Source organism: Marmota flaviventris, chromosome 3 (genome assembly GCF_047511675.1).
Source record: "Marmota flaviventris isolate mMarFla1 chromosome 3, mMarFla1.hap1, whole genome shotgun sequence".
NCBI lineage: Eukaryota > Metazoa > Chordata > Mammalia > Rodentia > Sciuridae > Marmota > Marmota flaviventris.
The window spans coordinates 84,308,774-84,324,721 of NC_092500.1; the positions used below are offsets into that span (position 1 = coordinate 84,308,774).

Here is a 15,948-nt window from a genome sequence, read left to right on the forward strand (position 1 = left end):
CATTTGTTTTTTAGGGATTGGCTAGCTTCACTTAGCATAATCTGCTCTAATGCCATCCATTTCCCTGCAAATTCTATGATTTTGTCATTTTTTAATGCAGAGTAATACTCCATTGTGTATAAATGCCACAAAATCTTTCATTTTTAAGGTTAATGGCAATATTGAAGGATTTGAGCCAAGAATATAGATTTGATCTCTACAAATTTGTCACAAATATATATTGTAATTTTCTTTAGATTATATAAAATTTAATAATATAGGATTTCAAATTGCGCCACATAAAGAACAGATGCATTTTCTTCTGATAAAGTCCAATTTGAGAAATTCCTCTGTTAATTCAGTGTAATGATGAAAAGTCTAAATGTGGATGAGTTAAGTATATAGCTGGAAGCCAATGGGTATTTTTCAGTAAAATTGGGAGATTGGTAATAAACAAGAAAATGCAATTTATTTTTATTTTCCAAGAAATATCACTGAAGAAAAAAATGCTAGCAATGTAATTATCTACACCACAATTTTATTTGCATTTACTGATGTCCTCCCTTGTTTTCAGAGCTGTTATGCCAGGATTTCCCTCTGTATTCACTATATGTTGGGCTGGGGCTCAACTGAGTAGGCAAATAATTCTAAAAATTCTAAACACTACTAAAATGTGTGATAATTGACAGAGTTGTTCTATGTGATCCTTGTTAGGCTAGGCCAAGAAAATTGTGTTATGAGAATCCATATTAAATATCAATATTGAGTGAGTTAAATCTTTGTCTTATATGCAGACCATTTGACTGAGGAGTGTTTGTGATATGGATATTTTTTTCTTCTTGGAATTCAATGAAGTGTAGTCTTGGTTACTTGGAAATTGCCAATGAATAATAGGTAGTTGATGTTATGTGACGTTTTTAATTTGATAATTGCTGCAATTTCTTGATTTGCTTTAAATTTGCAAGATTGTCTTTATTATACACATTAGCACATACTAACTTAAAAAAGATATAAGTTCAGTTAACAAAGTACTCTCAATTGTGAGTTTTACAAATATGATGTGACCCCAAATATACTACAGATTTAATCAAAATTAATATTCAAGTTTTATATGACTTTTAAAAAATTCATAATATTGTCTTTTTAAGAATCTATAAGACATATATGTTCATTATACTTATAAGATCTGTGGTCAAAATAATATTCAATGATTAAAACTACACACACAGAAAAGAGGATGCATCTATTTTGGGATAAGTAATGGAAATAAGTAATAAGGAAAGTTCGGCTTTTATAAGCAGAAAATACTGTTTACAGAAATGCTGAACCTTTTATTTAGCTGCTTAATGGAGCTAGAAGTTAGTTTAATATTTTTTAACGTAGAAATATTTTTCATCCCTCAATTATAATACAAACCACCTTTTTCTATCCTCTATAATCTCTATAATTAGCACTTACCTTAAAAATACAAGTGCTGCGATTTGGATTTCATTTATCTCCCAAAGGTTGTTTACTGAGGCTTGGTCTCCAGTGTGGTGATGCTCAGAAGGTGGAGCTTTTAAGAGGCGGGGCCTAGGGTGTGGCTCAGTGGTGGAGTGCTCGCCTAGCTTACAGGGGGCACTGGGTTCGATCCTCAACACCACAAAGAAAATATTGTGTCCTAAAACTAAAGGGTAGGTATTAAAAAAAAAAAAAAGGAGGTGGGGCCTCGTGGAAGATTGGTAGATCACTGGGGGTTGCGCTCGGTAGGGGCTAATGCCAGTCTTTCAGGATAAGTTCCTCATCTCAGAATAAGAGCAGGTTGTTATAAGGTAAGGCTACCTGCCCCATGCACTGGACCTTTTCTGCACCGGGGCATTTTTTTTTTCCACTTTGCCATGTTGTGATGTGGCCAAGGGGGTCCTCATCTGAGGTTGAACAGATAGGGACCCCCCATCTTTACTTTTACCCTTTATACCTACCCCTCACTAGGCTGTGGCTCCTGGAAAGAGTGTGAAAAGGGAGTTTTCCATTAACTCTTCTCTGTTTTAATGCAACCAATCTTTCGAAAAGAAGGTTTTAAAAACTTTCTTCCATTTTACTTTAATTCTGATTTCAGAACTCAATCAACAAACAAGACAACAACTCGACTATATAAAACCGTTTGTCTCTGCTTGGGTTATAAGAATGCTGTCAGACAGACAAGAAGCAATTAGTTTTGTTTCCAAATACTGTGCCTAACTGTCGACAAAATGACTCAGTCACAGGTGGAAAAAAGTATATAGACTCAGTTTGGGAAAAAAATAAAGCTGATACTTCCATCAGTTTTGAGGCAGAAATAAGTGGCTGTTTAGAAGTGGAACAACGGGAAAGCATCTAAGGATGACAAAAGCTATGGTACAAACTAACATGAATAGTGCAGTATGAAATGTCGGGATCTGTTGCAGTAGGGGTGAAGGGTAGAGGGTGGAGAAAAAGAGATCTCTCTCTTCATATTTCCCTATTTTGTCAAAGGCTGACAATAAGAATATTGGTAAAGAAAAATAGATATTAGAAGAAAAAATGCTAATAAATAAAGAAAAAGAATGATTTTAAGCTTTAAGAATGCAAAGCAAAGTTAACGTAGATTTGTAATACAGCCCAAACCACAAGATGGTAGAACTTTACATGGATATGTGTATGCCGTGTGTTGGGGAAATGGTGTATAGCAAGAATTCTTAACATCAGAGATAGAGGCAATTATGAAATGACTTTAAGAGGCAATATTTCAAGCCACCTGGGAATGAAGGAACTGTGGCTTATGGAGAAAAAGGCATGCTTCTCGGAAGAAAGCAAGACAGGGACTGTTAGCAAGTTTTCCTAATCTACCACCATCTGCCAACCCCTTAGTTCCACATACACTGCCATATACACATTCTTCCAGAAATTCTACCGTACAAAGACACACTCTTCAAGTCTATGAGGAAGTGAGCATGTATTCAAAACCTGGTGTGCTGTTATCTTAGTGTACAGACAAATAGGAGTAGGAAGTGACATCTGAGGCAAGTGTCTATCTTTTCAGAGAAATGAAAGTCTGTGAGAAGCAGCTGCAAACAGTACGCTCGCTGTTTGAAGGAAATTTTTGAGTTTTCTCTAGTATAAATCTATTTAAATAGGAACAATATCAGATGAGATTTAAACAAGTCCTACAACATATGGAAGGATGATTTGGGAGAGTTCAGGAGCTGAATTGAAGCCCATAGATTTGACTAATTGTAAAATTTCCTGTGGAAAAGGGTTTAGCACTTTCTCTCTCTGTCAGTATTTCTATGTCATTCATTGCTAGGCTTATTGAATACAATACCTGCTCCACTTTGATAAGCAGAGATTGTGCTGATGAGTGAGTACAAATCCTGGTGCCTGTAACTAAGGGGAAAATGGTAACAAGCTTAGTTGCAACACTTTCCTGGAACATGGTACCCAGAAATAAGCAGACCCCAAACACTGATAAGGTTGTCATGGAGAACTACATTCCATTCTTAACTCTGCTTCTGCCAAGAAGGGTGGTTTCAAATTCTACAAGCTTCTTGAATTTCCACGTACTCTTTTTTTCCACTGAGATGTCCTGAAAGATGCCAGGAGACACTGGCCCAGCAAAAATAAGTTAGTGGAATGCCCTGGAGCGCTATGTGCGCTGCTTATGATTCACTATAAAGAAGGCAATAAACATTTTATAAAATATGCATTGATAGGAATAGATCAATTGAAACACCAACAGCTTCCCATTTTGTCTTCTGCCCCGCTAAAGCTGACCAGTCCCCTCCTACCGCTCTGCCGGCTCTCTACTGCTGTTTCTAGACATGGCTTGAAAACATTTTTTTTTTTTCTCTTAAAAGCAAATGAAAGGCCTCGGGTTCAAATCCCAACACTGCCAAAAAAAAAAAAAAAAAGCAAATGTCATTCACTCCTGTATGTTTATATTTTTTATTTAAAAATTAATACTCTCTAAAACATTAGGAAAGTGGAAAAATTACCCACAGTTTATCAAACATGTCTTTTTCTTATACGTTGCTTTCCCCCTACATTACAATGACTGTACTTAATGTAGAACATTAATCTTGCTTTTTAAGTCATCATAGAAATAATTTTATGTATTATTATACATTTCTTTATTTATTCTTATCTTTCTCTTTTTCTCTCTTTCTTATCTTGCATTGCTAGAGATCAAACCTAAGGTCTCAAGCATGCTAGACAAATGCTCTAACCACTGATACATTGCCAGCCTAATGTCACTTTTTAAAAAATTTTTTTGTTTGTTCATATATTCTTAATAAGAATCAGGGGCTAAGTTCCATGTCACATACTATAACATGCATCCATAATCTGCTAATGTTCAGTATTTACTTTTTCTAATGATTATTAATATTCTTGTTATTATAAATACTATGATAAACATAATAGTGAATAAAGTATTTTTCATATATAGAATTATTTCCTTAGGAAATCTTCCATATTTACAGTTAAAAAATGGTTGAATAAGAGATTAGTTGTTTGATTATCAGCCTTGGTTGTGATAATTTAAAAAATTTTTGCTAATCTGAGAAATGATATATCACTATTATATTACTTTTACTTATTTGCCTATAATCAACATTTTGCCTATAAAATTTATTGCAAAGAGCTTTTTTAGTTTGTTTCCCTTTCAATTTTGTTTGTTAGAAGTTTTTGACATAAAATTTACTTGATATTTTGCTTTATATTTCTATTTTAATACATATGTATTGCTAAGAAATCCCTTGTTCATAGGGTGTGATACATCCAATTCCCTTTCCTTTGGACACACACACACACACACACACACACACATATGTTTTCAAGTAGTGGGGATTGAACCTGGGTGCTCTACCACTCCATCACTGAACTATATCCCCATCCCTTTTTATTTTATTATGAGCAGGGTCTCACTAAGCTGCTCAGGCTGGCCTCAAACATGATTATTCAGACTCAGCTTCCTGAGTTGTTGAGATTACATGTGTGTGTCACCATGCCTGACTGGGTATATATATATTTCCTTTTTTTAATATGTATTTTTTAGTTGTAGTTGGACACAATACCTTTGTTTTATTTATTTATTTTCATGTGGTGTTGAGGATTGAACCCAGGGCTTCACATGTGCTAGGCGAGCACTAGACTACTGAGCCACAACCCCAGCCCATATTTCTTATATTAAATGATTTAATATACTCACCTGAATTCATTTTAAAACTTATATTCTTCAAATAAGTACATAATCATTTCAACAGTATTTTTGAACAATCTTATATTTTCCCATTGATTCTTGATACTTCCTTTATCATATATTGAGTTCTTATAAGTAATCAGGCCTGTAGTCTGTGACTCTGTGCTGATGATTGCAAATACCTGGTACAAAACAGCTTCCTGCACCTTTGTGCATTGGCCCTGAGACTGGTTAGGTGAAGGTCATGTTTCCAGGAACATCCTTTAGGAGATCCAGCTTCTGGGCTCTCTGAAGTTCACATCTCTAGTGTTTTTAAAATGTGCTTAGCCTTTAAATAATCACATGCCACTTGCTTCTCTCAGTCCTTTAGATACTTGACTTTCTGTGATTGTGATCATGGCTCATCTGCCTTCAAATGATTTGAAGAAGTATAAAAGTCCATTGGATGTAAGCCCCTGTCCTGAGCATTTTCCCTGAGCACAGCTTAAAGTGGATGTTATGATTGGGATCCAGAACATTTCCTGGGCTAATTATTTCAGCAGCAAAGAGCAAAGGGCAATGGAAGGGAAGTATATAAAAGACTTCTTGCCTTAAATAAACTTATGATTCAGTTGGTTAATCAGGATGCACATACCTGAAATAATGCACAAGAGCAGATGCACAGTTCTGCAGTTTAAACCACTTATGCAAATGAGAGGAAACCAAGTTAAATTTGGGGGAAAAAGACAGGCGGTGAGAGATTTCAGAAATTTCTTCCTGGGTTTATCCTCCCTGTTTTTTGCCTCTTTCTGAGTCATGGTACTACTTTCTCTTTTCTCCCCTATCTTACTAATTGGGTGATCTTGGGAAGATTCCTTATTTTTTCTAAGTCTGTTTCTTCATTTGTAAAATGGGATTAATAATAGCAATTATTTCATGGGGATTGTTAGGTAATGTATGAAGAGTACTTAACTCAGAGAATCAAACATGAAAGTTACTGATATATATATATTAGTTTCCTTCCTTAGAGTCATTCCTTTCCCTCTATAGAAACTTGCTGTCGAACTTTTCATTTATGACATTTACTAATTGGTGAGCAGTCTCTTTCCATTTTTAAAGACAGGATTGAAATTCCTGAAGTAAGCTTTCCAGAGCAGTCCAGAAATCCCACGGGATATTGGAATTGGGACCATACCTTGCATAATCTCTTTTAATTTGATTTTAGACCCTTAACTGCCCAAGCAACCTTTATTGTGGGCATCAGAGTCTGTGAGAGGCCATTATCATTCATGGAACCATAAACATGACAGTATTCTCTGATGTTGGATGGCAGTTTTCTCTGTGGGTTTTATCTGTTCCCTTTTGTGAAGAGATAAAAAGCCGTCAGCTTGTAGAAGGCAGAGTTCTCATGTGACATTTGTGGGTGGTTTTGCAGCATTGGGCTGGAAATTTAGCTACCTTTTTTTTTTTTTTAATCTCAAAAATTTCCCCCTGATCTGAAATTTGACTGCTTTAAAAAATGATTTCTTTTACACATACTAAGAAAATTAAAATATTCCTGAAATAATTTAAATTTCAATAGACACCAAGTATTGACTACTGTTTGCTTGTGGAAGGCACGGAAGGCACTGATGTGTAAATTGGAGAGCCATTGATTCAGTGTCTGAAGATGTTTGTGGCTGGCTGTCACTAGTGTCTTCTTGCACTGGTTGCAACATCTCTTATGCTTGGTTTTCTTATGATCTTCAATATTGCTTTTCTTTCAGATAATGGTAATCATAATAATAGCTAACATTTATTGAGTGCCTAGTGCCAGACACTACCAGCCTAGCCCTTTAAATTTATTTTCTAATTTAAACTTCACAAGGACCGTGTGAGACCGATACCGCAGACTGAGGTCAAACCCTGGCTTTGGAAACAGGCTAAGGATCAGGAGATGGTATGGATAGCCTTTGTGGCAGGAAAATCAGGCTTGTTGCTGCCTTGAAATTGGCCTTCATTTCCAGAATTTTTTCAGGTTAAGAGATTATTTATTTGGAAACCATTTCTTTATAAGAGATCTGGTTTGGGATTATTCTTAAACTCCTGTGTACTGGACAACATCCTGACAGTGATAGAAACTAACATCGTCAGTGAGGGACAGATGGATATTGTGTCCCTGATATCAGGGTACCCTGAAGAACACATTGTCTTTTGTGTACTATTCTGGCTGGAAATTCCTAAACTAATTCAGTTTTGTTGTTGTTTTGTTTTTGTGATGCTGGGGATTGAACCCATGGTCTTGTACATGCTAAGCAAGTGCTGTACAGCTAAGTTACATCCCAAGCCCAACCTAATCTATTTGTGAAGAAATACAAGACAACCCTGATTGAGAAATAGTCTACAAATAAATATAATTTTTTAAAAAAATGTCAATGGCATTAAAGACAAAGTACAGCTGAGGAATTGTTACAGATTAAAAGATATTAAAGAGTTCTGACAACTAAATGCTAAATATGATTGGCTAGGATTCTGTCCTTGGAGTCAAATGCTATAGAAGAGCACTACTGGGATAATAGACAACATTGGAATTTGGACAGTAGATAAGGTAAAAATTTTATATTAATGCTAAATATCCTGAACTTGATAGTTGCTATATCAGACTATTGTTGTTCTTAGGTACTATATACGTGAAGTATTAAAAAATTAGCAGACACAATTATGCCACCTGCACTCAAATGTTTCTGAAAACAAATTGTGTGTCTATAGAAAAAGAGCTATAAAATGTGACAAATTATTAAAATTACTAAATTTGGGGTAGAGCTATGTATTCTTTTTGTTAAGGTTTTTCTGCAATTTTGAGGTTATTTCACTAGCCAAGGTTTACTTGAACCCTGTCTCCCTCAGCTCCTGCCCACATACAACCCTTTCTTCAGAAGTGATGCCAAACCCCACCCAAGATCTGTTACATCAGAATCTCAGGGATAGGGCTCAGGGATTTGTGTGTTAACAAACTCTTCAGATCGGTCTTATTTATGTGTACTAGATCTCAAAAACTGCTTGCTTGGAATTGGAGGTTAACCCCATTCAGGATGCTACCCTATAGGGCAAAGGTATGTGGGTGGGTACAGGGGTGGTGACCACATGTTCTACCTCACAGGAGTGTTGAGATAACAGTGGCTGATGATGGTTATGATATTCTCTCCTGTACCATCTACCCTTCTTTCAGCTTGAACCCAGAAGCCCAAGGACACACTTCTTGGTTCAACATTTCAATGAATATAAATGACTAATCTCTATTTATTAGAATTCATCATGGTGAATACAAATTGATTATAGTGAATTGACAGAATTGTCTTTTGTGTGTGTGTGTGTGGGGGGGGGCGGTTCTGGGGATTGAACTCAGAGTCTCATACTACTTTATATCCTCAGTTTAAGTTGTCCATTTTTGATTAGCGAGGGATGGTAGAGTTTTACCCTTGTCCCAATGAGGACATTTGGAAAGAAACTTGGAGTGTGGTAGTACTACAAGTGGAGAATTTTGGTGTTAATTGTTCTAATTGGAAGTGACTTGATGTGTCAGACTTGTTGAGATGGCTGAGATGGAAAAAAGGAATTGGCAAGAGAGAGAAAGATTCATGAGGGGGATCAGTGGAGCAGGCAAGCTGCTTACTCTTTGTTGTGGTAAGGATTCCTGAATCCAGGACTGGGCTACATAAGTTGCAGGGTCCAGTGCAAAATGAAAATGCAGAGTTCCTTGTAAAAAATTGACTGAGAGGGCTGGGGATGTGGCTCCAGAGGTAGCGCGCTCGCCTGGCATGTGTGCGGTGCTGGGTTCGATCCTCAGCACCACATACAAATAAAGATGGTGTGCCCGCCGAAAACTAAAAAATAAATATTTTTTAAAAATTCCCTCTCTCTCTCTCTCAAGAAAAAAAAATTGACTGAGAATTTCAGGATGGTGCCAGCAAAACAAATATCAAATCGAGTTTGGGAACTTTGTAGGCAAGGGTCCTGTGCACTGGTTGCATTGCCACGAATAAGACTATTCCCAACTTTCCTACACTCAAAGCACAGCCAGATCTACTTGAACTATGTTTGAAAGGGTTGTCTGTTTGTGGGGCCTACTATCAGAGGCCCCACTCCAAAGAAATGCGCAGAGGTGTTTTAGAGCCCAACAGGGAGGTGAAATTTGATACCTACCTGACAACAAGTCCTCTGCAAATAGTCAAGGCTGGCCAGATGAGCAGCAGAGTCAATAGAAAACTGAAATCACATAGTGAGTTCAGAGTGATACACTTACTCTTTTCATCCTGATTCTAGCTCTCCATCTCAACACCCAAGGAGCTCATGAAGACCTATGTATAGTGATAAAAGGCAGACACCTCCTTTCCTGTGACTTACTCATTGATCTGAAGAGGGCTGGAGGAGATGAGACCAATGTTTGAAACTGTACTGGGATGTGCGCACATGTGTGAGTGCATGTGTGTATGTGTGTATACACGAGTATGTGAATGTGCACATGTGCAAGAGCATATATTTTCATTTATTTATTTATTGGCAGTGATGGAATACTGAACCCAGGGGTTTTCTACCACTGAGCTTCAGCCCCAGAACTTTTTATTTAGAAACAGTGTCATGCTAAACTACTGAGGGTCTCACTAAGTTGCTGAGGCAGACCTCGAACTTGCTATCCTCCTGCCTCCGCCTCCTGAGTAGCTGGGATTCCTGACGTGCGCCACCACACCTAGCTGAGTGTGTATTTTTAATAATTGAAAATATTTTATATCCAAGGACTTTCCTTGAAATATTATTAAGGAACAGAACATGTAGATTTAATAGAGTGTTGTTGAAATGGGATGACTTAAAAAACTGTATTTTATTTGTATTTCATGAAGGAGACTGCTCAATAAACCACTACATTTAAAAAATTATATTCATTACAAGGAAGGGAAGAGAGGAAAGCAATTCATGAAACACTCATTTGATAGATAATGGCTTGCAAACCTTTTCACTTCTAGTATTGATCTAAGAACATTCAAGTGAACACTGATTATAAATTACCCTGAAAACATCTCTGATGGAAGAACTTTTTTACTGGAAACCTTTTAATATAGTAAATCCTTTGGGAATAAACATTTCAAATATTATACTCTGCTCTATTTATTGCCTTTTCATATAGGGCATGATGACCAGAGCTTTTGCTGAAATGACACCTGCTCTCAGAGGTAATATAAATATTTTAACATTAAAACATTCTACATTAGTTATTATTTAATTTACCTATCCAATATTTATTGAAACTTTCAATGGGCACTTCTAGGTCCCACAGGGATAAAACATGAATTAGATGCTGATTTCATTCTTAGAATACTTTTAGTTTGGTAAGATTCAATATGTACAAAAATAAGCAGAAAACAAAGTGAGAAGTGTTGAAAGGTACATTAAAATGAATGTATTCTTAGGCCAGGCAACAGGGCACCAGTGCTGGGCTTTAGTTTTTAGAGGACCCTGTTTTGGGCCCAGGAGACATGCCTACCAAGAGCTAGAACTTGGGTACATGACTTGATACTTTTATCTGTTCATGAGCATAAACACTCACCTGCTCATTTTATTATGTGTTGTCCACAGTTACTCTGTGCCTTGAGATAACAAAGAACATTCATGTCTTTGACCAGTAATTGTTGAGCATCCATTAGATGTATAGCACAGGACTGTGCAATATGGAGAACCATAGAATGTAATGCATAGGTCACTTGGACAAAAAGAAACTTCCTCTGGGCACTGTGGCTCACACCTGTAATCCCACTGGCTCATGAGCTGAGGCAGGAGGGTCACAAGTTCAAAGTCAGCCTCAGCAAAATTGAGGTCCTAAGCAACTCAGTGAGACCCTGTCTCCAAATAAAATGCAAAATAGGGCTGGGGTGGGGGCTCAATGGTGGAGTGCTCTGAGTTCAACCCCTAGTACCCCACCCCCGCCACTCCACAAAAAAAGAAAGTTCCATTTCTACACTCATCATCTTGTTCCATCTCAAGCTTTTTAATAATTATGGCCAGTTTCTTGCAGGCTCCCAATAGTAATGTCACATGTGTAGGCAGAAGAAGGCTTCTATCATGTAATAGGCATTTCTAAGTAGCTAAGTTATCTTTTCCAGAACACAGAAGTAAAGAGATCTCTCAGCTGCATGGTAAGTCAATGACTAGGTTCAGTTTATCTCAACACACACAGACTTTGTACTGGCATTTCCTGGATCCAGAGTCTATTCTTTTCTTTCCTGAAGGCTTTCTAAATACAAACATTTGAATATTAAGCTGATTTTTCTCTCACAGTCTATTGTATGACTATAAATTTCAACCCAAACCATCTTTGAGCTGTAAGACATGAGTGACATCATTGAACTGTAAGGTACATTTTGGCCAGTTGCATAATTTGGCACATATCCTCTGCATTCCCAGAGTTCCTCTGCTTTTCTGCAAACGTTGCTCTGTGGGATTACTTTAAGTAGCATTCATTTTTTTTAATTGAGTGTTGACTGTCATCACTGCTGGAGTTTGCCTCCTTCATGTCTTCTAGAAGGGTAGGGTGAAAGACTTTTAAAACGATGTTCTAAGGTGAAGACTTCAAAAGCAACAGAGAAGGATTTCAAGCGTGTGCTGCCTCCAGTTAGTTTGCAACGGCTGGAGCTTCAAAAGTCATCAACTTTAAATGTAAACAAGCAAGGGCTGTCAATGAGACAGTGACAATGGGCTCCAGGAGGTACATGGTTAGCCTTGGCTTGAAGTTAAGGAAGCACAGGAGGCCCAGCCTTGGAGGCTTAACAGAAGTTAAGAGAAGGCACAGGTCCACAGTGCCCTCAACGTCAGGGGCTGGCTACAAAAATTGCAGGCTCGGCCAAGTGAGGAAAGCTCCACGGAAGCTCGCACTCACCTAGACATCTGCTCCTGGGTCAAGTTTCACTAAGGCTAATATACTTGAGAAAAACAAAACAACAAAATTACATATGCCAAGCGAAATTTTTACTCCCTCCTCGCTCCTTTTCTTTATTATGTATTTGTTTTTTATTTGTATGTTTTCCTTCACTTCAACCTCTTCCTCTCCCTTGATCAGCGAGTTACTCAATCCCATCCACCCCATCCACACCCCTACTCCACGTTTTCATGTTCAGGAGTCTCGCTGGTTCATTCCACTGAGCATGGGTCATGCATGCACCCTCCCCTTCACCAATTCGCACCCTTTTAGTCCCTTTCAGGCTCATTCGCTTTCCCAGGCAGGGACTGTCGAGCCCCAGGTCCTTCCTCTCCAGTTAGAATAGGCAGCGTCCCCCCGGAGGCTCCGGCCCCCTGCAGCTCTTCCAGCACCGCCCAGTGCTCCTCCCCGCGCCCGCAGCTGCGTCCACCTCCTCAGCTTCCCCGGTGGCCCGGCCTCCTCAGAGTCGCCCCGCCCCTGTCCAGCTCCGCCCCCGGTCGCCGTTGCCTGATTGGATGCCCCCGCCTCCCCTGGGATCCTCTCCTCTGCGTGATCGGATGGGCACCAGCACCTGGTCCAAAAATTCCCCTGAGGGGACCGAGGGGCTCTGCAACCTCCAGCTCCCGCGGGGCTGCGGTGACGGTGACGGCTGCGGCGGGACGCCGATCGGGGAGGGGACTCGAAGAAGGGAGCGGAGGAGGGAGGAGGAGGAGCAAAGGTGTTGGAGAGAAAACTTCTGAAGGAACAGGAAACCTGCCGGGGAGGCGGCTGCTGCAGCTTCTCGGGGCGTCGGGGCTGCGCACGTCGCGGGGTGTCCACAGGGCGCCTTTGCTCCTGCCCCGCTCCTGCGGTGCGGAAGCAGGCTGAACCCCTATTCTCGGTCACTGGGACTGTGCCCTGCGCCGCTGCAGCGGTCCTGCGCTCCATTCTGCCTCTGCCGCTGCAGCTCCTTTGGAGAGAGCAGCGAGGGCGCAGGGAAGAGGAGGGAGGTTCACTTTGGAACATGAAGCAGCATGTCTGATAAAATGTCCAGCTTCCTCTACATAGGGGACATCGTGTCCCTGTACGCGGAGGGCTCTGTCAACGGCTTCATCAGCACCCTGGGGTAAGCAGGAGAGGCGGCTGGGCAGCGCTCGCGCTCTGTCCCCGCGGAACCCATCCCAGTCCCTCCTCGCGCTGCGGCGCCCTCCGGTTCCCGCCCGAGGTGGCGGCGCCGGGCAGGGTCAGCGCCTGCTCTCACTCGCAGGAAGCTGCCGGAGAGGCAAGACTTTCTCAGCAACTTTGTAATCTCAAACTCAGACACATCAGAAAAGGAGGAAGTGATTCAAAAGTCCTGAGACAGGCCGGGCGAAGAAGTCTTCGCTGGCTTCTCCATAGGTTGTTTTGATTAAAATGTGGGTTTGTTTTCCCCTTTGGGAAAACAAAACACCTTCTCTTCCCATCGTTTCTCAGTACCGCTCTCATCCCCTTGTCTGTCAGTGCTGGGTTTGAAGAGCAGGCGATAGAAGTCCGTGGCCTTGGACGTGAAACTCGGGCGAGATGTGGTGAGCCAAAGTGTGGCTTTGTCCTACGGGAGGAGCTCACCGTCTCCTCTTCGCTGAAGTAATTTCCTTTTGTCCTTGCCAAACGAGGACTTGCCCCGCCTCGTGGGCAGCCTAGGGGCGGCTGCCCGGGTTCCAGAACTCAGCTCTGGTTCCCATAGGGAAGATCTCTTGAATCTCAGCCAAGTGCAAGATTGGAGTTGGTTAATAATTGGGGAAATATATGAGTATACATATACAAAAACAATGTGCTGAATAGCTAAATAGGGCTTTTTTTTTTTTTGATTACCAGTATTTTCTCTCTGCCCTAATTTTGTATACCACTGACGAGTTTAATTGCACACTGTAATATATTTTGCTGCAGAGGTAGTTTTTTGTTACCTCATGGTCCCAGGCTCTTAGACTCCCCAGTCTTAGAGATTTGAGGCTGCAGAACTGGTGTTTCTATGTCACTGTTTTCAGCTGTTCGTTTTTGGGGGACATGACTTAACATGCAACGTCCCTGGACCATGACTGGGAGCTTGTTATAACGGAGCTCTGCCTACTCAGCAGTGGGATGTGGAAGTTACCAGTAGTCCCACAGTTCCTGTTATTTGTACATTTCCCCAAATAATTGAGAGAAGGAAGGTAGATTTAGTTTAATCTCTTTTCCATCCTTGTTATTTACTTGCACAACTGAAGCAGGGAAGAAAGAAATAAGAATTGCAAGTATGTATGCTGGGTTTGTAAATCACAAACTATTGGTTATTCCTGGGAGAATTCATAGTATGAGTGCAGTTTTGGGGACTCTGCCAATATTTTGTGGATGAACTCTGCTGCACTTCACCTTCTATGGACCCTCTAGCCAAGTGCAAGGCTGGAGTTAAACTGATGGGCTTCTAGGAGCGGGTTGGGGTTTGAATCCCAACTCTTCCACTTGTAAACTTTTTGACCCTGGGCAAGTTACATAACCCACCTGTACCTCAGTCCCCTCAGTTGCAAAAATGGGAATAATAATGGTTTCTTTCCCATGGGTTTGTGGTGAGAAGAGTTCATATGTGTAAAGTGCTTAGTACAGTATAGTCATGTAATAAGCACTTATGTAAGTACTAGCTGTTGCAGTAATTATCACTACCTTGGTGACTATGAGCAATAGTTATATTTGTGGATAATACAATAAAAAAGTCTAGGAGTAGTGTATAAAACCTAGACAAAACCAAAAGGCCATATTTCTATAGTGCCGTGTACAGCAAAGGCATGCATGTGAGTAACTTATAAAACAAATACTAGAAGGGCTGTGGGTGGCAAATCATGGAGCTACAACTTCAACAGTTGTGGAGTCTGCCCTACTCATTTTAGAGATAAGGAAACTCTAAGAAAAATGAAGTGACTGACCCTAGAAATAGGAGATATCAGTGCAAAAAGTTGAAACTCAAACCTGTCTCCAGATTCCTAGCCAAGTATGCTTTTCTTTGGCTACATACACATAATACTTTTTAAGCCTTGAGAAAAATAAGCTTGAATGACTATGAATGTCACATATACATTTGTATAAATATTTATTATTTGTAGTCAGTGTTTCTTGATGGTGTTTCAAAAGTTGAGTTTCCTTAGATTGTATTTGTGTATTGTATTAACAGAATAGTATTTTTCTGTTAATGTACAGAGTCATGTTGAGAGTAATCTGACAAGGTTCACATGCTGCTAAGTTAAAGAAGAGTCTTTAGAAAAGCTGTGCCTTGTAGAATTTGATGCTTTGATTGGATATTCTTTTTTTGAGTGAGACTGCTCAGGGGTTCACATAATTATGTAGTACTCTGTAAGTCAGGAATAGGGTATGCCATTTCTCTGTCCTGATACTTGCTTCTGAACATCTTTTCAAAGGGCATTGTAGTGAATGAAAGTCATTGCTGATATGCTCTGATGCAGTTTCCTGGCCCTCATTGAATAGTGTCCAAAAAGTATTCAAGGGCAGCAGATAACTAGCTTAGGACTTAAATGAATTCTGGCTTAAGAGTATCCTTATGGAATAAGGATCAGGACAAACTATTCAAGTGCTGTGATATTTCACTTGACAAATAATGGCTTCAGTATATCTTTGATGATTAAAAATAGCATTTTTCTGCTTTGAAAATGGGGCTCATTGAAAAACATGTTATTTCTTTTAAAATTGGAACTGACATAGAGTTAAACCTGCAATTATTGATTATCTTATTAACACACATTTCCAAACTTTGCTGTTTATGAGATATATAATTAATGTTGCAGAAACTTCTGTGATGCTTTCAGAAAGCATCTGGTACCTTTAATAAGGCTTGTTTAATTTC

General features: G+C 39.6%; 1 protein-coding gene across 2 annotated transcripts in view; it reads left to right on the forward strand.

The window, feature by feature from the left end:
• The first annotated feature begins 12,646 nt into the window (after positions 1-12,646).
• Itpr2 (inositol 1,4,5-trisphosphate receptor type 2) overlaps positions 12,647-15,948 on the forward strand; it is a 481,279-nt gene continuing 477,977 nt past the window's right edge. The window contains exon 1 of one of the 2 annotated variants that reach the window (XM_027934069.2): positions 12,647-13,206. In XM_027934069.2, coding sequence (XP_027789870.1) covers positions 13,115-13,206 — 92 coding nt within the window. In that variant the 5' untranslated portion in view covers positions 12,647-13,114. The remainder of the gene's footprint in view (positions 13,207-15,948) is intronic. The other variant, XM_071610047.1, reaches the window with a different exon arrangement.